The sequence below is a fragment of the Typopeltis vanoorti genome, chromosome 4 (genome assembly GCF_054136105.1).
Source record: "Typopeltis vanoorti isolate ZY-2024b chromosome 4, IOZ_Tvanoo_1.0, whole genome shotgun sequence".
In the NCBI taxonomy this organism is placed as follows: Eukaryota; Metazoa; Arthropoda; class Arachnida; order Uropygi; family Thelyphonidae; genus Typopeltis; species Typopeltis vanoorti.
The window spans coordinates 72,198,045-72,225,735 of record NC_143552.1 but is presented as its reverse complement, the minus strand read 5'-3'; the positions used below and the strand labels follow the sequence as shown (position 1 = coordinate 72,225,735).

The window sequence follows — 27,691 nt, the reverse complement described above, 5'->3', positions numbered from 1 at the left end:
ACCCCCCCCCCCTGTAGTTCCACATATACCCTTTTCTCACAGAGGTCCTCACACTGCTGGCAACCACCCAGGTAATCACCTCATGGTCACTCTCACTAATTGGTGGATGATTTGACACCTCATTTATAATTACATCCTTTGATGAGATGACCAAATCCAAGACCTCAATCCTCGTGTGCCCTCTGTTACATACTGTTTGAGATAGTTATCCCTCAAAAACTCAAAAAAACTCATTTTCTTTACTTCCAGTTGCTATCTCATCATTCCAGTCTATATTGCCATAATTAAAGTCACCCATAATGATCACCCTTTTCTTATTTACTTGGCTAATTTGATTGTACATTTCATTATCACCACCATCCACATTACCTGGTCTATAACAACATCCCACCAAGTATTTGATCCATTCACCTCTATCTCACACCATATTGCCTCAAAACTACTGGCACTATTTCCCTCTTGCATATCTAATTTATATGGACATAACTCTATCATCAATAGCACTCCCCCTCCCTTTTTTACCCCTTCTGTCCTCACGAAACACATCATACCCTTCCATCTCTATTCCTGTCAATATATTAATTTCTATCCTGAATATGTTAATATAAAGTGACTGGACTAACTATAGGGGTATAATAACTGTATGTCAAAAATAAAAGTTTTCTGATTGGCTGATGCAGTTTATGATTGCTAATTATTTGTTATTTTTTTTATTTTTTACCATTAGGCCAGGGAGGTTAGTTCATCATCATCATCAATTTTTTGATAATGCACCCTCAAGGAGTTGATCTGTTATCAACAATTTTCCTCAAAATTAGCATATCAAATTAAATTACTTGTCAGTACTCCAGTATTGTTGTAGTTAACGTTTCGTTCTTCTAAGGCACTTCTGACTGAATCAATCCACCTAGACATTGGCCTTACTGTGGGTCTTTTTCTTGCCATCTTGGCATCAAACACTTGTTTTGATAACCTTTCCTTACTCATTCTATTTAAGTGGCCATACCATTCCACCTTAGATTAGACCTGCTCACACATTCTTGAATGCTAACAATATCAAGTTCCTTTCTAATATCTTCATTTTTAATATGATTCTGCCATTGAAGCCATAGCTGAGGTTAGTTTGCCATCTGGGAGGTTAGTTTTAGACATTATTAAGCTTACATTAGTATAGTGTAAGTTGCTTTAATGTAATGTATATAGTCAGTCTTTGACTTATGACCACTCATTCTTACAACAGCCATCCGATTAACAAATATCACCAAATACCACTTCTCACTTGCAACACCATAGACCAAGGTGTTATTGCTGCTAGTGACAAAATCCTCAGACTTTTGGAAGGAATATAATATCTTACATTGCACAAAGAATGTAGCATGGAGCAGTTGAAGTGACTGCAGAATACGTGAATGGCATTTGGAAGAAGCCTCTTAAATATATTATTATTATTACATGACACCTCCAAGGAATCCATGGACTCATCACAGGTGGGCATGCACAAGTCACTGTCTCCCCCACTTAATCCCCAATGTAATATTGTTAAATATACCTGTTGTTATATATATATCATTGTGTTATATTTTTATCTTATCACCTAATCTTATTCTTAACTTATTTTATTTGTCTTACATACTCCTCCTTTATATACTTCTTTATGAGTGCTTAACTCGACCCTACCTAGGAATGATTCCTTTTTGGACACTGGCAAATTTATATTTTTATGCTGCACTAGCCAGTATCCTATAACATGAGTTTATTCAGGTTCAGGGAATATTCCTAGATTGGTTGGCATTCACTCTAACACACTCTAAATAGATATCGGCACTAATTGCAATCGTGGCCAATGATCTATTACTTAAACACATTCATCAAAAAACCCTCCCGCTATGGTTCTAATTTTTGGAAGTGGTAACTTGAAATCTCAAATTCAGGCATGAGTCAGGTATATGTAACAAAACATGTTTATTGGAACAAATGACAACTAAAATTGGATTAAAATACTAAACTTCCAAATCTCTTACTAGGTTAATATCTCATGCTACGCTATTTACACAATGCTAAACTTATCAAAATACACTCAGATCACAATACTAATCATCCAAAACAATAGAACTAAATGTTATTACTCTAAAACGATATTACTCTAAATCAATTCTTTTATGCATGCTACTCTTAAAGACAATTTATACAACTTGTTACTGTCTGATAAAGGTCATCCACAAAATACAAATACACATATAATTTCAGTCACATGCAACTATATAGATTCATTTCTGATATTTCTTTGTTCAACAGAATTATGCGATCTCAAATTACGAATTCTTATCAGAGTCCTCTATGGATTGTCCACATAACTTAATCTAACATTAATTTCTATCTCTTTCAAAGCATACAGTAAAGGTCTTTACATTACCCAGTTCTTTCCGAAGGTCTGTTAAGTGCCACGTGTTGTTCGGATCATCCTTCAATCAGTTGTCTCACCGCCTGGCTTATGGCTACATCGTCCCTTCTACATTTTCCAAACTCAGACTTATTACTGCCTCGACTGAGGGTTATCTCCGCTCCTTATCGAATGGGACATCCAGCGTCTGGCACATTTTTTCCATAGGCCAATGATTCGTGAGCGGCTCATCATGGGATCCTATTCAGCATGCTCAGAATGACTACCCGCTGCCCAACATCATAGGACCCTGGCTGGTCCTTTTTCCATCCACTGGTTAGGAATTTTTGAGGTTAAGTCAGGAACAAAAAGCCTCGCAATATGGCACGTATTGTCTTATATTCTCTGCCTTCTTTTCCCCACGACCCTTAATTTTTATGCCCTCAAGATTATCCTCAATTTCAGCAGTAGGTTACAGCTGACACTTGCGTTTCAGATGTGACCTTTGCACTGCTGCTCTTTACTGTCTGGTGATTTACGAAGTTCCAGACAGCTTAAATTCTCCAATTTAGTTTTCGACTACAAACATTTCCTATACAATTCATATACTATTACACAATTTCCTATACAACAAATCAGAACTTTCTGCTGGTGAGCAGGTATTATCTAAGTTAGCTAGAATTCTCATATTAGATTCTGAATGAATAATTTATTTAAATTCATCCATTCAGGATCTAACAATATTTTACATTATACAAAGAATGTAGATGTAGCATGGAGCGAGGTGACTGCAGAATATGTGAATGACGTTTGGAAGAAGCTTCTGAAGAAAAAAATTATGTGTCACCTCCAAGGAATCCATGGACTCATTGCAGGAGGGCACGTTACTCTGCCACACACAAGTCACCGTCTTCCCCACTTAATCCCCAACCACACACAATGAGACACCACCACCCACACTCATCACCATCTACCACCTACTACCATCAATAGTATTTTATTTAGAAAAAATAGATTTTATTAAGAAGAAAGCGAATTGATTCATTTGAATTATGGGCATGAAGGAGACTATTAAGAATTCCATGGACTGCAAGAATGATTGATAAGAAGGTTTTAGAGAATATAAAGGCAGAATGCTCTTTGGAGACAATGATTGCTAAACAGAAGTCAGTGTACTTTGTGCATATTATGTGAGTAGATGAATCACTGGAAAAGTCAGTTATGGTAGAGAAGATTGAGAGCATGAGATGGAGAGGGAGACTGCAAAAGAATTGGGTGGACAACGTAAAGGAACTTACAACTGCTGAAGGAAAAGACAAGAGGCCAAGAGAGAGAGAGATGGAGAGCCTTTGTTCACAAGATCACCAAGAGTCAAAAATGACTAGATAGCACATAACAACAACACATGCTGCAGGCATGGATGTTTGCAAATGGCTTTTGGAGATGAGTGAATTTCATTACCTGGTGTGGGACTACTACATCAGGCAATGTGTGATGGTATTATCCTGGGATGGAGTAATACTACCTGCTTATTTGGAGGCCTTGAAGTAGCTTGAAAAATGTTGCACCTTTGGTTTCTAATGTAAGGGTTTCTGGCTTATCCAACCTTTAGTTTGCTTATAATACTGATAAGTACTATGAGCACATATGCGATTGTACATAGTGCATGTGCGATAAGTTGGACAACATAAAGGAACTTACCAACAAGAATGGGTAGCCTTTGGTGGATAGGATTTACATTAAAAAAAATTAGGCGACAGTTGAGGAAAGGAAAAGAATGGGGAAACAGAGTGTTTAAATTTCTTTTTATTTCTTTTTTGTATTTCATTTTATGAATTATTTTAGTATTTAAAAAAAAAAAAAAACTGCTTGCTATTCTGGATAAAGAAACTTGTAATAATAATATTCATTTCAGTATTTAATATTATCTTAACATTTCTTGTTTGTATGATATGTTTGTTTCTAAGATTATTAAGAATGCATTATCTATTTAATTGTAGCCAGTCGAGTAGCATCACAACAGGCTGGGGGTGGAAGAGCTGGAGCTGAAAGAGCAACAGCTAATACTCGTTTGGGAGTTACTGTTGAGGTAGGCTTAACTTCTAAACTAAAAGAAAGCCATAACTACATGAAAATGTTATAGCATTACTACTTTCTTGTTGAGTTTTCCTCCAAATTAATCTTTTCTCTGTCAGGATCCAGTATTATCAAAATTTATCTTTCTGTCTTCTAAGGCACTTTTTAATCTATCATCCACCTAGATCATAGTCTTTTCTGCCATCTTGGCAAAAAAACTTTCCTGCCATCTTGGCAAGAAAATTTTTTTTTCGGGTAGTATGGCCACAACAGTGGCCATATCACCTGATATTATAGCTCTGCTAACATTCCTGAATGCCTACAGTGTCAATTTCTTTCCTAATATCCTCATTTTTAATATGATACCTCTCTGTTCTCTCCTAATCTTACTCAGAAGTCTCACATCTGTGGTCTCCAGCCTTTCATTAAGTGTTTTATTTTTAACCTGGCTCTCAGATCCATAAGTAAAAATTGATTTGAACACTGTCTTGTACACACTGTGTCCATTAAGTGATGAGAATGATTTTTTATAGGACAGCCTTTTGAGAACATCCAACACAGTGTGATCCAGACACTGAAGGAGGTTCTCGTTCAGGACTTCCACCATGCCTTCGAACACCTGTATGACAAATGTAAACATTGTGTGGAATTGGAGGGAGATTATTTTGAATTTGTGTATTTGACAATTCCAAATATAGTTCTCTGTTTTGATATAATAATTGTGTCTCATTACTTTACTCACACATAGCACTAATGTGCTATAGGTCTTGTGGCCTTTTGCATGTGTGTGTCAGATATATATATAAAAAAAAACATAAAGGGCACACTGTGCATACAGGTAGTTTAGTGTTTTGACTGATTTTCACTCTTATTCCATATAAATTTATGCACTTGACTTATTATGATACCAGCTTTGCTAATTCTGTCGTCTATTTTCATATTTAATTTGTCACTTTCACTAAATATTGTGCCTCCTAAATAGCTGAAATGTTTTGTTTTATGGGTTTTCTATTCAGGATGCAGTTCACCTTTTCTATCCATTTTCATTGTCTTTTTACTGCAGATTTTCACTCTAAATTTATTTTGTCTGTTACAGCATATCTCTGTAACAGACAAAATATAGAAATGATTAAATCCGCTGTTTAATTATTTCTCTTTGTGCTGTAGTTATTCCATTAAATTGTATTATGAAGTTCGGTGCCACTTTCCTTCATAATGTGATCTATATAGATGGATCACGTTATGTAGGAAAGTGGCATTACACGATTTATATAGATGGTGAATAACAGTGGAGATAATGTACACTCTTGTCTCATATCTGATTTAACATCGGACCTTCCTCCTCTACTTCCTTAAGTATTAACTTTCAACTTACAACAACAACAACTCAAATTTAGATAGTATTGCTTGATTATAGTGTCCCATTTACAATATATAACTGTAGCGATTTAAACAGCTTTTCTCTTTGCACATTGTCATATGCCTTTTCTAGAGATATCATCATCAAATTCCTGCCATGTACCCTCAAGGGGTGTACAGGATATGATAGTACTACATGAAAAATTTACATCATTACTAACTTCCTGTCTACAATTTTCCTCCAAATCAGTCTATTACTTGTCAAGACTCCAACATTATCAGATCTTATATTTCTATTGTCTAAGGCAGTTTGTACCGTATCAATCCACCTATATGTTGGTCTTCCTCTGGGTTCTTTTCCTGCCAACTTTTCAGAGAACACTTGCTTTGCTAATCTTTCCTCACCCAAGAATGTGGTTAACAAGGGTGTTAGAGCTAGGTTTTTTACTTGGAGAGTGGTGAATGAGTGGAATAAGCTGCCAGAGTCTGTGGTGGGTGCTACGACCGTGAATGAGCTCAAGGCAAGGTATGATAGATACTGTGTGAATGTCGAATAGTTGTTCTTGACATGATGTTAGGGCCTCCCTCGATGAGTCTGTCGACTCCTTGGAGTTGCACGGAAAAATAATAATAATAATGATAATAATAATTCTGTTTAAATGACCATACCATTTAATGTGGTATGGTCATTTAAACTCTGCTAACACATTCCTGGATGCTAACGATGTCAAGTTCTTTCCTAATATCCTCGTTTTTAATATAATATTGCCATTGATGCCATCTCTTCATGCCTGTAATCTTTCTCAGGACTCTCGATGATATCTGCAGTCTCTAGTCTTTGGTCAAGTGTTTTACTTCTTACCCAGGTCTCAGATCCATAAGTTAAAACTGGTTTAAAAAACTGTCTTGTATAAGCTAATTTATGTCCCGACTAATGTCTCTCTTATTCCCTATGAATTTATTCAATTGACTTATTACCATTCCAGCTATGTTGATTCTGTTGTCTATTTCTATATTTAATTTACCATCTTTATTACAGATTTAACTTGTAGCGGATTTATTTAGAAGTATAACATCGTCCACATAAAGCAAAGAGATGACATTAATATCTCCAATTTTGATATCATGTTTAATACCACTTTCCTTCATAATGTGATCCATATAGATAATGAATAACAGAGGGAATAATGTACATCCTTGTTTCACACCAGATTTAACATTAAACCATCTTCCTGAACTTCCTTCAATTTTAACTGCTGACTTACAATTCAAAAAAAAAAAGACTAAGTATTGCTTGATATAATGCCCCATTGACACCATATAACTGCAACGTATTGAATAGCTTCTCTCTTGGAACCTTATCATATGCCTTTTCCAGGTCTACAAAACTCAAATAGAGATCTTTGTTATATTCCCATTATTTCTCCACTAATTGTCGTAAAGTGAAGGTCTGATCCTGACAGCCTCTATTTGGTCAGAATCCAGCTTGTTCTTCACCCAGCTTTTCTTCCACAATTCTTCTGAGCCGTTTCTCAAGTATACTTGCATAAATCTTACTAGGAACACTCAGTAATGAAATACCTCTGTAATTCTTATATTCAGTTTTATTTGTCTTTTTATATATGGGCACTATGAGAGCTCTACTCCAATCATCGGGAATTCATCCCTCTGTCCAGGCATTCTGAACTATGCAGTGTAGCCACTGTAAGACTGTTAAACCACCATACTTCAGCATTTCTTGTCGAATATCATCTACTCCTGCTGCCTTTCCACATTTCAAGCCTTTGATGGCTTTTTCTACTTCAAGTATGGATATGTATTCCTGACTATATGCCTGTTGAGTGTTTTTTACTACTGTGCTATCACTGCTTGTTTCATTTAGCAATTTTTCGAAGTAATTATTCCATTATTCAAGGATATCTTTTTCTCCCGTTTTCATGTCACCTTTATCATCTCTAACTCCCTTTACAACACTCTTTCCTCCATTCCTAAGCTTCTTCAACAACCTCCAGAATATTTTGCCACCTTTTGATATTTATTTTCTATGTTCTTGCCAAAGTCCTCCCATGACTTTTGTTTAACTAGTTTTACGCAGTGTTTAGCTTTCTTCCATTTGTCTCTGTATTCTCTAAAAGCACAAGCTGACTTATTTGACAGGAACTTTTGATATGCTTTCTTCTTTTCCCTTCACTGCCTCTTTAACTTCCTGTGTCCACCACGGAATTCTGATTTTTCTATCCTTGCAGACAACCTCACCACATGCCTCTCTAGTTGAATCAATCAGTGTTTTCTTCAGGTCTTGCCACTGAATCTCTAAGGTTTGGTTTCTTGTTCTCAAACGCTTTCTTTTTTTCTTCAATAATCTTTGTGTATTTTAGTCTACAGTTCACATTTGAGAGCTGCTCAACTTTTATTCACTTTAAAACTTTCTTACATGTTATTCTTTTCAATATGAAATTCAATTTTATCCTGCTCAAGACTAAATAGTGATCACTTCCAATTTCAAATCCTCTGTACACTCTGGTGTCCTGCACCAGGGAGAAAACATCACTATCAACAATAACATAGTTAATGAGACTTTTCTTATTCCTTGCCTCTTCTCTCCATGTGGATTTTTGCACATTTTTATGTTGGAACATGGTGTTAGTAATAACCAGTCCATGTCCTGAACAGAAATCCAACAAATATTTGCTATTATTATTAGCTTTGCTCTTTTCTCCAAAGTTTCCCAAAATATTTTTGTATGTCTGACAATCATTTCCTACTCTGCTATTTAGATCCCCAACAAGGACCAAGTTTTCCCTTTTCATTATGTCAGTTGCTTTTTCTAAAGCTTCAAATAATTCCTCCGCTTCTACCTTAGTAGACCCTTCTGTGGGGCCATAGGCACAAATAAGTCTCATTGTCTAGTTTCCCATTCTGATATTTGCCCACATCACTCTACTTGAGACTGACTGCAATTCAAGAAGATTAGCCTCATATTTTGTGTTGAATACTATGGCTACTCCTTCTTTTCCTTGATTGTCATTGCCTGAATATAACATTTTGTATTTATTGCTGAAAAAGATCTCACCAGTTTTTATCTTTTTTTTGTTTCAGTCACCACTATTATATTGCTCTTACCATTCAAGCTTCTTATGTTGATAGTACCGATCTTTAACTCTGGTGATGTTGAGTTAGGATGTGTTTTTAGATTTGTTTCAGTAGCTGACTAAAACAACGGGGGCCCTGTTTAACTGTGCAACGCCCCAGCCGGCATGAAATTTTGTGATGTTGTACCATCATTTTTTATTTTGGTTTAAGCCAATAAGAATACAATTTGGTCATCTAAATCCCAAATTGCCAGCCATCCTCGTTCGTTCAGCATCCAGGTAGATACCCAACAGGATACTCCACAAGAAGGTGAGCATTGGACATTAGGTCATAAGCCCTGGTCGGTTCTTCGCATTCCTTTAAAGGCTATGTGGAGGTCTCCTCTCAGTTATACAGCTTTGACCCTTAAGCACCCCCTTCTAGAGATCTGCAAAACTTATATACAGATCCTTGTTATATTCCTTTGTCTTCTCCACTATTTGTCTTAAAATGAAAATTTGATGTTGACAACCTCTATTATTTGGCCTAAATCTCCCACAATAAATTTTTCTTGCCCTTTTTTCAAGTGTACTTTCATAAATCTTACCAGGAACAATCAAGTATGGAAATTCATTTTTGTAATTCTTACATTCCATTTTATTTTTCTTTGTATAAATAGGTACTGTGAGAGTTCTACCTCAGTCATATGGAATTTCATTCTTTGACTAATTCTTTTGAATTATGTATGCTGTGTAGCCACTGTGAAACTTTTATACCTCCGTATTGGACATTTCTGTTCATATATATATATATTATCTATTCCATTTCATTTGCCTTCTCATATTTCAGGTTTTTAATGTCTTTTTTTACTTCAAGTATAGAAATGTTGTATAAATTAAAGATGCCGAGAAATTTTATTCTTGGTTTAATCCTTTATCCAAGTATAATCAAACAAAGTTTGCATGTGAAATAACTTCATGACTAGGCAGCTCATATATAGTGGCTAATAACTTCACATCACTTGCCTTAGTATCCCATAACATAAAGCACATATCCTTACAGACGTGTATAATGATATGCATTATGAGATGGGTCACTACCCAGACACTAAGGCAAGTGATGTGAAGTCATTAGCCTCCATAATGAGTTGCCCAGTTGTGAAGTTACTTCACATGCCAGCTTTGTTTGCTTGCACTTGGATGAAGGATTAAACCAAGAATAAAATTTCTGTCGAAAGTAGAAATACTTTCAACAGCTATCTCTAATAGCTATTTTAGAGTATTTTATGTGTGACATATTTTGGCTACTTGTATATGGAAATATGACTTCTGCATTATTTCAACTTTGGTATCACTTCTGTTTTTAAAGCTTTATAAGTATCGCCAAGCTGAGGTGGCCTCATTATAAGGAATTCCACCTTACAACAACATCATACGTAAGTTATTGTTTAAATAACCCTTTATTATTATGGCAGTCACTGAAGAGCACATTATGCTTTATGAGTTTAAAAAAGGCAACAATGCTGCTAACCTGTAAAAATGTGCAAGAAGTGTATGACGATGATGTTTTGAATGTGCAAAAGTGCCGGCGATGATTCCAAAAATTTCGACAAGGGGGACTTTAACTTGAAAAACTCCCCTTGCTCTTGATGCCCTGTCTCTCTTGATAATGATATGATGGAAGCCACTATTGCAAGAAATGCCAATGCAGCTATTGAAGATTTAGCAAAATATCTTAATTCACTCTCGAGAAGTTCTATCTCTGTTTTTGAGTCGTGGTCACTAGTGATGAAAAGTGGATACTTCACAAGAATGTTAAGCATCGAAGGCAGTGGGTTTATTCAGGGGAACAGGCTAAACTTCAGCTTCACCCTCAGAAGGTTTTGTTAAGCATTTGGTGGGATATGGCTGGTAGTGTTCACTTTGAACTCTTGCCACAAAATCAAACAATCACAGCTGAAATATACTGTGAACAACTTGATATATTGAATGAAAAATTGAAAGAGGTGTTCTGGTCAGTCGAAAGGGTGTTGTTTTTCACCATGATAACGCATGCCCTCATAGTGCAAGATTGAGGACCTCGGCTGGGTAAAGCTTCCACATCTTCCATATTCTCCTGATCTTGCACCTTCAGATTACCACTTATTTTGAACTTTGCAACATTCCATTAATGAAAAACAGTGATACATTAGGGGCACTGAAATTGAAAGAGGTTTGCCTCAAAGCCTCTGAATATTATAGAAATGGCATTATGAAACTTTCACAATGTTGGCATAGTGTTATTGATTCAAATGGAGAATATATGGAGTTGCAGTTTGTTGTAGTTGATGGATTGAGTGGTGGAGACACAGAGCTATAGAGTAGGTCTTTTTATTAGATATTTATAATAATAATAATAATATATACTTGAGTAAATTAGCAAGTGAAAGGACATAAAAGATTTATCTTTTATGTCCTTTCAAAGCTTAATGCTAAAAACATTACTTTTGGGATGACCTGATAAAATATCTTTATCTTCAGTTTTGATGTCATCTTCATCATCTCTGATTCTTTTTACAGTGCTCTTTTCTCCATTTCTAAGCTTTTTCACTAGTTTCCAGAATATTTTGTTACCTTTCTGATATTTATTTTATTTTATACAAGTAAACATATAAAACTGGGTTTAATTGGTTGGAGATATGTACAGAGATATAGCCTATTAGTTTTGCCGATTTTACTGTTGGCTTTGTCTTCCAATGTCTTTTGTTTAGCTAGTTTACCCATTGTTTCACTCTCTTACATTTTTCTCTGGATTCTCTAAGATTACATGCTGACTTACTTTCAAGGAACTTTCGATAAGCTGTTTTCTTTTCTTTCACTTCTCTTCAACTTCCTGAGTCCACCTTGGAGTTACGAATTTTTGCCTGCCTAGTTGACAAGTGGTTAGCATATCTGCTCTCCAAGAAAGAGGCTGCAGGTTCGAATCCTGCCAAATGGATGTTTGTGATCATCCTACTAACTATTTACCATATGTACTGCTGTGTCCTGGTTCAGTATGGCCTTTGATGTCTTTGTGCCATAAAAATCAAAATCTGATTTTTCTTTTTTTGCTGGCAACCTGAACTCCTCTCTCTCTCTGGTTGAATCAGTTAATATTTCCTGAAGGTTTGCCAATGAATTTCCAATGTTTGGTTTTTGTTTTCATACTTGTTATTTCTTGAATAATGTTTTTGTATTTGAGTCAACAGTTTACCTCTGAGAACTGTTAAACTTTGTTCATTTTAAACCTTTCTTACATGCTCCTCTTTTCAGTAAGAAATTCAATTTTATCCTGCTTGAAACTTAATGGAGATTACTTACAATTTCAAATCCTCTGTATACTCTTGTATCATGATCCAGTGGGAAAACATCAACAAAGACATAGTTAGTGACACTTTTCTTATTTATTATTATTATTACATGACACCTTCACAGTGTCCAAAGACTCATCAAGGGAGGGCACCTGCTCTACAACTCTCAGGCTTCACCAACTACAGTGAACTGCAACTACACCAACACCATCTACCATGCACCACCACCTTAATTTATAATGTATTTTCACAGACAGTCACAAACATCCATGCCCACGGCAGGATTTGGACCCGCAGTCTTTTGGCTGGATATGCTAACCACTCGGCCAACCAGGCCAGCATTTCTTGCATCTTCTCTCCATGTGAATTTGTGCAAATTTTTATTTTGGAACATGGTTTTAGTAATAACTTGTCCATGTCCTAAACAGAAATCTAGCAGGTATTTCACCCTTATTATTAGCTTTACTCTTTTTCTTCAAATTTTCCTAGAACATTTCTATGTCTGGTGATCATTTCATGCTCTGCTGTTTAGATGATCAACTTTTCCTTTTTCAGTGTGTCAGCTGCTTCTAATGTCTCTAATGCTTCGAAGAATTCCTCGACTTCTTCCTTAGTAGAACCTATTGGCGTGGGGAGGGGGTTGTTTAACTGGGCATTGTCCAGTCCAGCATGATTTTGTCATGGGCATTCTGATATTTGCTCACATCACTCTACATGATAATGACTACCATTTAAGAAGATTAGCTTCATATTTAGGGGTTGAATAATATTGGTGGTCCTTCTTTCCCTGATTGTCATTGCTTTAATATGACATTTTTGTATTTGTTGCTTACAAAGACCTCACCTGCTTCTGTCTTCATTTCGGAAACACGTATTATGTCGATCTGGTACTTATCCAGTTCTGTTAGTTCTATTTCTTTACCATTGGTGCTTCTGATGTTGATGTGCCAATCTTAACCTCTGCTGATGATGATGTTGGAATTTGTTCCAGTAGCTGACATTTCTAGTTCATCCTGATTTCCTGATGTTTGTTTGAAAGGCTTGCTTAACTGGGCATTGTCCCAGCCAGCATAAAATCATGTCATGTTGTATCATTTTTTGCATTATGGTTTAAGCCAATAAGAATACAATTTGGTCAGCTAAATCCCAAATTGCCATGCTAGTCCATCCCCATTCCTTTGGTACCAAGGTAAATACCTAACGGGGTGCACCAAAAGAAGGTGAAGATCGGAAATTACATCATAAGCCCTTATTCATTCTCTGTATTCCTTAAAAGGCTGCATTAGGTCTTCTCCCCATTATCCAGCTTTGATCCTTAAGCACCCTGAGTTGATTAAAAAAAAAAAAATCATGAATTATGACAAATTATCATGGATTTCTTCTTTTTAACACCAACAGCCATATGGATTAAACATATTAGGTTATGCTTTGAATCCATGTTATTTCAATTTCAATGGGCACTTCGCATCCATATTTATTGATGTGTAAGTATATCAAGGACAATATAGTGAACAAACCATTATGATGAATTTTGATGTATGGAAGGAAGTCCACTCTAATGTATACTATATATGAGAAGTCTGCTTTTAAAGGGTTTTTTATATGCATGAACAATGTAGCAATGCTTAATGTACTGTTTTTCAGCTGTAGCAAGAATGCTTTTCATTAGTTTTGTAAAGTCTTTAGGCATCTATACTTGTGAAGTGCTGTAGCAGCATTTTTCCCATTCCTATAGAAACACTTCACAAAGCAAGTTGCATTCAGGCAAAGTGAGGCTTATTGTGCAAGTCGAATGACTGTTGTCAGTTTAACTCCTTCATTTATACTGTCTTACGACATGTGGCATGCAAAATTCATTACACTTTTCTTGCTCACAGTGCCATATTTCCTCTGTTGGTCATTTTTTGAACTAATTTTTTATTTTTCATTGTCAAAATCTCTTTTCCTCGATCTGATTAGGGTACCCACCAAGTTTGAGGATATTACGTCTATTGGTTCTCTCTGCAGATTGATTGTTCTGAATAGGATACTTTAATTTTAAACACCCTGTGTGTGTGTGTGTGTGTGTGTGTGTGTGTGTGTGTGTGTGTGTGTGTGTGTGTGTGTGTGTGTGTGTGTGTGTGTGTGTGTGTGTGTGTTATACTGATCTCATACACAAGAGTTCAAAGGACCTATAAGCACTCAGTGTCATGTGAGGGGTGCAGTTAAGGACTCAGAAGTTTGACTTTTTTTTTTTTTTTTTGAAGCATTGCAGGTTGTAGTTGTACTTCATGAGAAAAACTTGTTTCAGAGGACAGAGGTGGATGGAATAAAAGAGGATAAGCAGGTTGTTTAGTGTGTTTCCAATTGCACAGTAAAAGTATGCTGGGCAACTGCTGCTCTTGTATTAACAGGTGCAATAGAAAGTGGAGGAATGATGGTTGCCCAGTTCAGTGATGCAATGACCATTGAAGTACCAGTAGAATAGACACAGTACTGAAATGTTCTGAGTATGAAATAGAGGTTTAAGAAAATCTGTAAAAAAAAGAGAGAGAGATTGACTATGAGTCAAATTGCTCTCCTCTATATAGCTAAGAGTTAGTTGGTGTAAAAAAGTATCTTGAATGCCTAGTTTTTTTGGATACTGAGGAAGCTATTGATGTGCTTGTTGCCAGGAGATTCTGGAGGTAAATGTCAGACCAAAGAGCAATAGTTCATCCTGTCAAGTGATGTGGATAAGGGGAGGTGAACCGAGATCTTTTTTGTGAGAGAAAAGACAGGACTGTGTTTTGTGGCATTGAAGGTGATCCCACTGAAGGATGGCATGATGTAATGGATATCTGGGAACCATACGGTTTATCAAGTAAGTAGGATGAATGATAGAGAGTGCTATCAATGGCAAAGCAATGGATTCGTAATGATTGAGAGTAGGTCATTTATGTATAACAGAGAAAGAGGGTAGGTGATAGACCAGAACACTGAGGCACTCCTGCATTGGTGGCAAAGCTCGAAGAGAGGATGCCATCCACTATGACTTGCAGAGAATGACCAAAGAGAAAGCAAGCTATCCAATTAAAGAAGCATTATCTGGGGAGAACCAGAGGATGGCAATTTGTTTAGCAGACCTCAGTGCCATATGCAGTCAAAAACTCACACAGCACAATTTTACAAACCTGTCAAAAATCTATAGACTAACAGTGCAGTGAACTTCACTGGACTGTTGTATTTCTGTTATTTCTTTCGGTATTATTTCTGTATTTCTCAACCCTGCTTCGTCCTTGTGTTCTTTACTTGAACTTCATGGAATCGTCATGAATGGTCGACTGTCTTAACTATTTACTGCCACTGTTTATTTATTTCTACTAGAGATCTTATGTTCTCACTCTCTATAGTCAAAACAAATTTATTTGTTTTACAACTGCACCAGTTAGACTATGCATTGAGTGTGAGATTATAAGATTTTAAACTAAAAACAAAGCAGATATTGTTAGCATTCCCTGCTTATGTTAATCTTTACCTTTAATTAGCGTGGCTCGATTATTGATCACTTAAACCCTATCTTATGTGGCTTCGAAATTTTCAGGATAGTGCATTGACAGAATCAGTCCAACGTGTTATTTACAAACCATTTAATTAAATCAAAATGGAATATTTACACAGTTTGATTCACATTTACATATACAGTAATACCCCAACTTATGTGAATCTGGAGTTATTCAGTTTCTTATATGTAAGTATTCCCGTCCCGCTTCATGCCTCACCACTGGTCATATCTTTCCAGCGCCGGCCGCATTCGTCAGTGTTGTACATGCTGTGAACAAGCACTGACGTGTTTCGCGCGGTCTCCATTCATACACGATTTTTATAGTCTACAAACCTTGCGATTGTTTAATGTTATGTTCTTGATAAAAAAATTTTATCACATAAAAAATAATAACGCTGCCCAAAAGAAGCAAGTCCGATTCTTCTACAGCTATCAAGAAAAGAAAAACATTGACTTTGGAAACAAAACTCAACATTATTAAGGATTTTGAAGGCGGAATGAAAATTTGTGAGCTAGCAAAGAAGTTCGATCTACAGGAATCCACAGTAAGAACAATCATAAAAGATAAAGAAAGAAAGAATTCTCGCTGCTGTGAAAAATGCCCAATCATTGAATTCAAGCATAATTCATAAACGTCATAGAATTATTGGTGAGATGGAAACGATGCTTAAATTATGGTGTGTTAATCAAGTGAGTAAAAAATTGTCCAGTTGATCAAATGACAATATGTAGCCAAGACAAGCTGATTTTTGAGAGGCTGAAAGTAGAAGCTGGAGAAGCGGCCAAAGAAGAAAATTTCATGGCCAGTAATGTTTGTTTCAACCTATTTAAAAATCGCTGTAACTGGCACAGCATTGCAGAGAGTGGAGAGGCGGCAAGTGCTGATAAAGAGGCTTTTCCTGAGACACTTAAGGCTATCATCGAGGAAGGTAGCTATAGCAGTCAAACCATATTTAATGTAGACGAGACAGGGCTTGTTCTAGAAAAAGATGCCTAAGAGAACTTTCATCGCACGTGAAGAAAAAACGTTTTCTGGCTTTAAGGCTTCCAAAGACCGGTTGACAGTAATGCTTGGTGGAAATGCAGCTAGTGATTGCAAGGTAAAACCTCTCTTAATTTATCACTCCGAAAATCCAAGAGCTCTAAAAAAAAAATCTAAAGCTGGCTTGCCAGTGATTTGGAAGTCAAATTCTAAAGCTTGGGTGACAGCTTCTATTTTTGAAGACTGGTTTGGTCACCACTTCATACCTGAAGTTGAACGTTATTGCCAGTTTAAAAAAATTCCGTTTAAAGTTATGCTCATTATTGATAATGCACCTGGTCACCCTCCTGCAACTTTAATTGATTTTGATCCATGTGCAAAAGTTGTTTTCTTGCCTCCAAATACAACCAGCTTACTTCAACCGATGGACCAAGGAGTTTTCAAAACATTCAAAGCATACTACACACACACACACACACACGGCGTTCGTTTGCAAGTCTGAATGAAGCTATGAGGCAAAGTGAGCAACTGTCTGTTAAAAGGTTTTAGAAACAGTTTAATGTTTTAGATGCCGTAAGGATTATTGGAGATTCTTGGGGTGAAATTTCCCAAAAAACTTTGTCCATCCCTTTTTAAATGTGAAACAGAAATGTTGCCAGAAACTGATCAAGTTGCTGAGGCAATAGAAGAAGTTGTCAACCTTTCCAGGCAATTAGATTTCGAAGTCGACAGCGAGCTGTTAGACTCGCATAACAAGGAGCTTACAATCAACTAGCTCATAGAGATGCGTGAGCAAAGTGCTACTGAAGAGACCGAAACCTCAGATCCAGTTGTACCAAAAAAGCACACGACAATTGCAAAATTAACAGACGGTCTCAGCTTAATTAAGAAAGGTTTACAGATTTTGGAGGACATAGATTCTAACGAGGAACGAATTGTAGCTACAAGACAAGGAATAAAAAAATCATTGGCTTGCTATGAAGAAATTTTGTGTGACAAGAAAAAGACATTATGCCATCAGACGAATCTATTAGATTTTATGAAACCATCGACATCGAAATAACTTTCGTTTTTTATGTACGAAAAACTACAATTATGATTATATTTCTTAAAAAAATAGGTGTTTTTGTAGACCTTTGGTCCCAATTAATTAATATTTTGTATGCTTGTATATATAAATTACATGTAAAATTATACCCCGAGTTACGTGAATTCGACTCGCGCACTTTTTGTTGTCCCACCTACCACGTAACTTTGGGGTTTTACTGTATATACAGTTGCATTACAATTCTTTGTTATTTTCAATTCTCCTTAATTCCTAATTCAAACTTAGTTCTAATTTTCTTCCTTTAAAGCTAAATCACAATCTAGAATATCCTGCCAGTCATATATACATTAACTGACAATAAAGCATACCTTGAGTAAGCTTAATTTAATATTAATTTACATTATCTTATTATACCCATAAACAGATACATTTGATGTACATTCTTGTTCGGAGTTATCGCATACATACTTAACAATCCTCATTCAGCACTGCCTTTTACATGAATCTTTTTTTCACACACAAGTGCTCCTTGTTGTCCTTTCCTTATGCTGGCCCGTTCTTGATTTCCTGCTAAATTGCTTCTTTGTTTGAGTTGTCGATTATTCTCTGCCCTTTAGGATCCTGAACTTAACAGCAATGTGCAGTTCTTTCCTTTCGATTCCTGACATCAGACCTCACATGGCAATAGACCCCCCAGGCAAGAGACGATTTTGAAAACTCAGAACTGCAATGGTCCTCTTTCAATTCCAACAACAAACCTCCCGTGCAACGGACTCAGGTATAAGAAGAATGAGAAACCTAAGACCTACAATGCTTCTCTACAATGATTATCAACAGCAGACCTCACATGCTGGTGGACCCAGGTAAGAGAACGTGGAGAACCCTCAGAAAAAATCCTTCTCAATGCTTTGCCTTATAAAGACCCAGACTTCTTTCTATTGTGTGCATGTGCACATCTCTTGAAACTTCCATATATGGTCACATATTGACATCTGACCATGATGACGTTATTCTTCACACATCTTTTGAAATTGCCATATATGGACATGAGTTAACAGTGTACATAATGATGCCATTCACCATATTATTTTAACAAAGGGTCATGGTTAAGTTATTACAAATACAAGATTATTACAGACAAAATTTGACATTTCTTTAAGTGCAATCTCCTTAGAAACATGTGTAAAAGCGAACATTACAGAACTGTTACATATTCATGATTTTGCTTTACACATGCAAAAGCATAGGACTGTTTTTGCCACTATAAAAGTTTGCAGTCTGCTTTTACAACAACAACAACAATCATTTTGGAGTAAATTTGTGACAATAGAATTGGACAAGAATCCATTTCCAGGAGTAACATCCTACAAGTGTTGTAATATTTAAATTTTGGACATGGTGAACTTTAGTGATGGTAGTTGAATTCATCATATTGTCATTGTCAAACTCTTAAAATTCATGTATCTTCAAGGATACTGTGATACGTTACATGAAACATTTCAATAGGAATGGGGAAAATGCTGCGGAAGCATTTGCAAATACAGGACACTATGATATACTACATGAAAAGTCATCATTATCATCAAATTCCTGATAGTACTGCATGAAACACTTTACACCATTGCTAACTTCCTATCTACAATTTTATCCAGATCAATCTGTTACCTGTCAAGACTTCAATATTGCCAGATCTTATATTTCTATCTTCTAAGGCACTTTTTACTGTATAAATCCACCTAAATCTTGGTCTTCCTCTGGGTCTTTTTCCTGCCAACCTGGCAAAGAACACTTGTTTTGTTAACCTTTCCTCTCCCATTCTGTTTAAGTGACCATACCACCTGAGATTAGCTCTCCTAACATATTCCTGGATGTTAACAATATTAAGTTCTTTCCTAATTTCCTTGTTTCTAATATGACATCGCCACCACTGATACCATCTGTTCACCATCTTGTATGCAGCTAATTTAGTGTTTTGACTAATTTCTCTCTTATTCCATACGAATTTATTCAATTGACTTCCTACCATACCAGCATTGTTGATTCTGTTGTCTATTTCCATATTTAATACTAAAAATCGTGCCTAAGTAGCTGAAATGTTTCACTTGTTCTATAGGTTCCCCATTCACAATGCAGTTGATATTTTCAGTGCTTCTCATCATCATCATCATCAAATTCCTACCATGTACCCTCAAGGGGTGTACAGGATATGATAGTACTACATGAAAACAAATTTACATCATTACTAACTTCCTATCTACAATTTTCCTCCAAATCAGTCTGTTACTTGTCAAGACTCCAACATTATCAGATCTTATATTTCTATCATCTAAGGCAGTGCTTCCCAAACTTCTGGATGTCAGGGCCCCTTTGCAAAAATTAAAATATTTCACGCTCCCCCTCGAAAAAAAATCGTAATAGAGAGATATATTATTATAATATTTATTGTATTTATATTCAATACAAAACATACACAGCGAATATTGCAAAAATCAAATGCATATATTACATTTTTTGCCTCTTACCGTTTGGTTCTGAAGACGATGCGGGCTGTTCTGGAAAATATGAAATACTGTCGTTTTTTTTTAGTCTGTTCCTGCGTCTTCTGATTGTTCGCGGGATTTTTTTTTTATTTTTTATCAGCCACTTATCCATCTCAGGGTTAAATTTTTTAACGTAGAATAGATCAAATAATATCACCACTTACCGATACTGGCACACCGCAGACTGATAACATGAAATTAGTGAATATTACCTGAATAAGGGAATCTCCGGACCAGGAACATTTTTCTCTTTTGTGACTTTTCTCCCTTTATGGTAATTAAGCCTAACGTGAAACAGACAGCAAAGGCAGGTTATTAAAACGTGCATATGATTGGTGCGTTATTAACAAACGATCGTGCAACCGAAAGATAAAAGCATAGCTGACAATTGAGTTGAAATGCTAACTCTCTTCAACCGAATTCCATATGTGAAACTGCCATAATATTCATTATATATATATTACTTAGTTTTAACACTTTTACGAATTTTAACACGTTCGGTTGAATTTTATTGCTGCCTTGCTGCCTTGGGAAATCGAACTCGCACACATCTAATTAATAACAATAGTTTTTAGTTAGATACTGTGTTTGCCCATGCAACATATGGTTTTGTTTCAGTCTATACAGCATAGTTTCTGTATGAGGGGACATGTGATTCATTAATTAGTGTGTTTTTATCCAAGTTGTCTTTAATTGCACTATTTGTTGAGAAATATATTACACAGACTTCTCATACCTTATTCACTGGCATAATAAAAGTACTTGTTTTTATTGCCTCTGCAGTATAGTGACTATTAGGGAGGGGTGTTGTTTACCAATGCAAGCGAGTTACTATCTCTCCACATGAACTTGTTTAAGCTTTTTTTCATGTGTGAAGTATATGCGAAACTTTTATTGGTAACAGAAAACTATCTCGGATGACTGATAATATAAAACGAGTTTTGATATGTATATAAAGTCAATATCAACAGTCCCTGATTACGAACGTGTGATGAAAGGGAAAGGAAGATTTGGAGCTTCCCTGGAGAGCATTCGAAGTAAATACAATTAACCACTGCTTTGAAATGAAACATATCAATAAGCAATATTTACTAATATTCATTAAGCGCCGAAATATGCAGGAAGCAAAGTTTGTGAACCAACACCGATGTGTGAATTTTTCCATTAAAATATAAAAAATAACAAAAAAGAAATAATAAATAATAAAAGTTGATTACGTTTCTTTTAAAATAAAAAAAATCTACTTAGTCTTAAAACATTTTAAATTTGTTTTCATTATATCACGGCCCCCCCTCAACAAAACCTACGGCCCCCCAAGGGGGCTGCGGCTCACAGTTTGGGAAGCGCTGGTCTAAGGCACTTTGTGCTGTATCACTCCACCCATATCTTGGTCTTCCTCTGGGTCGTTTTCCTGCCAACTTGGCAGAGAACACTTGTTTTGCTAATCTTTCTTCACCCATTCTGTTTGAGTGACCATTCCACCTGAGATTGGCTCTGCTAATGCATTCCTGGATGCTGACAATGTCAAGTTCTTTCCTAATATCCTCGTTTTTAATATGATATTGCCATTGATGCCATCTGTTCACGCCTCTAATCTTTCTCAGGATTCTCATATTTGCGGTCTCTAGTCTTTGGTCAAGTGTTTCACTTCTGACCCTGCTCCCAGATCCATAAGTTAAAACTGGTTTGAACACTGTCTTGTATACTAATTTAGTGTTCCGAATAATTTCTCTCTTATTCCATATGAATTTATTCAGTTGACTTCTCACCATACCAACTATGCTGATTCTGTTATCTATTTCTATATTTAATTTACCATCTTCACTAAAAATCATGCCTAAGTAGCTGAAATGTATTACATGATGCACAGGGGTTCTCCATTCACAACACAGTTGACATTTTCAGTGATTCTGCCTATTTTCATTGTCTTTGTCGTTTTATTGCTGACCTTCATACAATATCTATTACAACAGTTATTCAATTTAGTCAGAGAATCTTGCAGGCTTGCAGTGGATTTATTTAGAAGTATAACATCATCCGCATAAAGCAAAGAGCTGACATTAACATCTCCAATTTTGATATCATATTTAATACCACTTTCCTTCATAATGTGATCCATATAGATAATGAATAACAGAGGGGATAATGTACATCCTTGTCTCACACCAGATTTAACATTAAACCATCTTCCTGTACTTCCTTCAATTCTAACTGCTGACTTACAACTCAAATAAAGACAAAGTATTGCTTGATATAATGCCCCGTTGATACCATATAACTGTAGCGTATTGAATAGCTTCTCTCTCTCTCTCTTGGCACCTTGTCATATGCCTTTTCCAAATCGACAAAACTTAAATTCAGATCTTTGTTATATTCCCATGCTTTCCCGACTATTTGTCGTAAAATGAAGATCTGATCCTGACAGCCTCTATTTGGCCTGAATCCAGCTTGTTCTTCACCAAGCTTTTCTTCCACAATTCTTCTCAACCGTTTCTCAAGTATACTTGCATAAATCTTGCCAGGAACACTCAGTAAGGAAATACCTGTGTAATTCTCACATTCAGTTTTATTTCCCTTTTTATATATGGGTACTATGAGAGCTCTACTCCAATCATCGGGAATTCATCCCTCTGTCCAGGCTTTCTGAACTATGCAGTGCAGTCACTGTAAGACTCTTATACCACCATACTTCAGCATTTCTGGTCGAATATCATATACTCCTGCTGCCTTTCCACATTTCAAGCCTTTGATGGCTTTTTCTACTTCAAGTATGGATATGTATTCCTGACTGCATGCCTGGTGAGTGGTTTTTACCACTGTGCTGTCATCGCTGCTTGTTTCATTTAGCAGTTTTTCAAAATAATTACTCCATACTTCAAGGATATCTTTTTCTCCCGTTTTCATGCCACCTTTATCATCTCTAACTCCTTTTACAGCACTCTTTCCTCCATTCCTCAGCTTCTTCAACAACCTCCAGAATATTTTGCTGCCTTCTTGATATTTATTTTCTATATTCTTGCCAAAGTCCTCCCATGACTTTTGCTTAGCTAGTTTTACACAGTGTTTAGCATTCTTGCATTTGTCTCTGTATTCTCTAAGAGCACAAGCTGACTTATTTACCATGAACTTTTGATATACTTTCTTCTTTTCCTTCATTGCCTCTTTAACCTCCTGATTTTTCTAAAATCATGGAGTTCTGATTTTTTCTATCCTTGCAGACAACTTCACCACACGCCTCTCTAGCTGAATCAGGGCTTTTTTCAAGGCTTGCCACTGAATCTCCAGGGTTTGATTTCTGATCTCAAACTCTTTCATTTTTTTTTCAATAATCTTTGTATATTTTAGCCTACAGTTCACATCTGAGAGCTGCTCAACTTTTATTCGCTTTAAAACTTTCTTACATGTTATTCTTTTCAATATGAAATTCAATTTTATCCTGCTCAAGACTAAATAGTGATCACTTCCAATTTCAAATCCTCTGTACACTCTGGTATCCTGCACCAGGGAGAAAACATCACTATCAACAATAACATAGTCAATGAGACTTTTCTCATTTCTTTCCTCTTCTCTCCATGTGAATTTGTGCACATATTTATGTTGGAACATGGTGTTAGTAATAACCTGTCCATGTTCTGAACAGAAATCCAACAGCTATTTGTCATTATTATTAGCTTTGCTCTTTTCTCCAAATTTTCCCAAAATATTTTTGTATGTCTGACAATCATTTCCTACTCTGCTATTTAGATCCCCAACAAGGACCAACTTTTCCTTTTTCATTGTGTCAGTTGTTTTTTCTAACGCCTCAAAAAAATTCGTCCACTTCTACCTTAGTAGAACCTTCTGTGGGACCATAGGCACAAATAAGTCTCATTGTTCAGTTCCGCATTCTCATATTTACCCACATTACTCTACTTCAGACTGACTGACATTCAAGAAAATTAGCTTCGTATTTTGTGTTGAATGCTATGGCTACTCCTTCTTTTCCTTGATTTTCATTGCCTGAATATAACATTTTATATTTATTGCTCAGAAAGATCTCACCAGTTTTTGTCTTTTTTGTTTCAGTCACCCCATATTATGTCGATCTGGTACTTATCTAATTCCTCAGCTAGCTCCATTTCTTTGCCATTTAGGCTTCTTATGTTGATAGTACTGATCTTTAACTCTGGTGATGTTGATTTGGGGTTTGTTTTCAGATTTGTTCCAGTAGCTGACTTTTTGCTGTTCGTCCTAGTTCCCTGGTGAAAACAATGGGGGGGGGGGCTTGTTTAACTGGCCGACGCCCCAGCCGGCATGAAAGTTTTCATGTTGTACCATCATTTTTTATTTTGGTTTAACCATTAAGAATACAGTTTGGTCCGCTAAATCCTAAATTGCCAGCCCATCCTCGTTCGTTCAGTATTCAAGTATATACCCAATAGGGTGCACCACTAGAAGGTGAGGATTGGACATTAGATGAGACGTCCTGGTCTGTTCTCTGCATTCCTTTAAAGCCTGTGTGGAGGTCTCCTCTCAGTTATACAGCTTTGACCCTTAAGCACCGCACTAAGAAAGAATAAGAAAATTAAATACAACATTGATAAACTGAAGGAAAATAAAAGAGGAATTTACCAATGAACTGAAGAATAAATTCTCAGTTTTGGAAGAATCAAATGAAAATGATGAAGAAAATAAGATTGAAGCCAACTGGGAAAAGTGTAAAGAGGCCTTCAATAAAACTGCAGAAGATATTTTAGGAGTGACGTGTGGGAAGTCACACAAAGAATGTATTATAGGAAATACATTAAAACTAATTGAAGAAAGGAAGAAGATAAACGAGAAAATAAACAACTGCAAATCAGAAAGATTACATGGAGAATATCAGAAGCAATACCAAGAAGTACATAAGATGGTAAAGCGCTCCACCAGAAATGACAAGGGAAACTACTATCAACTGCTGGTTGAGGATGCTCAGAGAGCAAATGATACCTGAAATCTTGGAGAAGTTTATAAAATTATAAGACAACTTGGAGGAACCTATCAGACGAATGAATGAATGTGGGGTTAAAGATAAAAACGATCAGCTACTAACTCAAGAGCAAGAAAGTACAACAAAGATGGAAAGAATATTTTGAAGAATTATTAAATGTTAAACACAACTCTATAAATCCAAATATTGAATCCCCTTTTGAAGAGATACCAAATCAATTCAAATTTCATGTAAACATGGGCGAGATCACAGTGAAAGAAATCATGGAAGCAATCAAGATCCAAAAGAATAGAAAAGCAAGTGGAAATGATAACATTAGTGCTGAACTGCTCAATGCTGAAAACATCATCATCTATACTGTATAAACTGTTTAATATCATGTGGGCATCTGAGAAGGTTACGAGTACCTGGAAAGAATCACAAATGGTCAAAATTCCAAAAAAAGGCGATCTTACAGAATGCACAGATTGGAGAGGAATCAGCCTATTGTCAGTACCATCAAAGATCTTCACTAAAATCATAATAAATAGAATAAAAAATAGCCCTGAGAAAGTTCGGAGAATAGAACAAGCAGGCTTTAGAAATGGAAGAAGTACAATGAATCAAATTTTTATTCTTAGAAACATAATTGAACAGAGTGTTGAATTAAATTCAACTATGTATCTCAATTTTATTGATTTTGCCAAAGCTTTCGACAGCATAGACAGAGAATGTTTATGGAAAATCCTGAAAGTTTATGGATTTCCTGACAAAATGATAAATATTATAAAAGATTTGTATGATGGAAATAAAGGACAAATTCTATTAACCAACTTATCGGCCATTAAAGATCAAATATGCACCCTCAAAAGCTTTGTAACCATCATAAATTTCAATGTAATATCAATGGTATTACAATTTTAATATGCACTTCACATCCATGGAAATGTGGACATATATATATACGTCCTGGCTGGTAGCATGGTTAAATGGAACAGCTTCCGAAAGTTTTTACATGAAAGCTGGTGTTAAGCACGGTTGTGTCATGTCTGGAACAGTTTTCATTATTGTCATAGATTGGATAATGCAGCAAAACCTGAAAACTGGAATAAGATGGAACATTGACACCACATTAGGAGATTTGGACTATGCTGACAACATTGTACTAATATCATCTAGATTTGAAGACATGAAAATATAAAACCAAAAGTTAGAGGAAACTGCTAAAGAAATAGGCTTACACATCAATGACAAGAAAACCAAAATATTAAAAATCAACAGTAAAAAGAACGACCCAATCTTTATAAATGGAAATCAAGTAGAAGTGACAAACACTTTTAATTACCTTGGAGCAACACGGAAGGTGGTACCAACGAAGACATTGCAATAAGCAGGGCCCTGCCAACCCAAGGGTGCAAGGGATGCACTGCACCCGGGCAGCAACATTGATAGGCGGCATTTTATGTAGCTAATTTGGATTATACAATACAGTATTAGGGGTGGCTGATAAAAGTTTGCACCTGGGCGACAAATACCCTTGGTGTGCCACTGGCAATAAGAATAAATAAATCTTGCTATGCATTTAAAACGTTACAGAAAACTTGGAAATCATCCGATATAAAAACAAACTTAAAGGTGCAAATTTTTAACTCAACTGTTAAATCTGTATTACTTTATGGAAGTGAATCATGGAAATTAACCAAACAACAAGAAAATAAAATAGATGCCTTTCAAACAAAATGTCTTCACAGAATTCTCAAAATTTACTGGCCAAATAAAATCTCAAATATTGAAATTTACAACAAATCCATTACAATAGAGTTAAAGAAATGCAGATGGACATGGATAGGCCATGTATTGAGAATGCCAACATCAGAACACACAAGAATAGCATTGACATGGGTGCCTGATGGTAAAAAGAAGAGGGGAAGACCCAAAATGACATGGTGCCAGATGGTAATCAAAGAATGAAGCAAACTAGGATGGTTGAATTGGGGGGGGGGAGTAAGAGAAGCAGCACTGGACTGAAGAGGATGGCCTGCTAAACTCATGGCCTCATGCACCTTATAGGTGTAAAGAGCAATAAGTTAAGTCAATTCTGCCAAATGCCTTGGCAAAGTCAAGCAGTAATATGATGAAGCCTTTATCATTATCCAATTCTGTTGTCACTTCATTATAAAATGTGAATAAATTACCATGACAGGATCCTTTACAAAGCAGTGCTGCCTACTATAGAGAATCGCATCCATATCCACCCACTGTTGGATTTTTCCTTTAATCAAATGTTGATCTGTAGTTTGCTACCTCTGTCTTGGAGCCGCCTTTCCGCAATGGAACTGTCTTACCCTCTTTCCACTCCCCTGCCAGAGCTGAGAATTAGATTGAACAACTTCATCAGAGAGCACTTCCAATTCTCTTGCACATTCACATAGTAC

General features: G+C 36.1%; 1 protein-coding gene across 1 annotated transcript in view; it reads left to right on the top strand.

Moving 5' to 3' along the window:
• LOC150107402 (mitochondrial coenzyme A diphosphatase NUDT8-like) overlaps positions 1-27,691 on the top strand; it is a 104,883-nt gene that overhangs the window by 33,351 nt on the left and 43,841 nt on the right. The window contains exon 3 of the mRNA XM_090391272.1: positions 4,381-4,469. Coding sequence (XP_090247398.1) covers positions 4,381-4,469 — 89 coding nt within the window. The remainder of the gene's footprint in view (positions 1-4,380; positions 4,470-27,691) is intronic.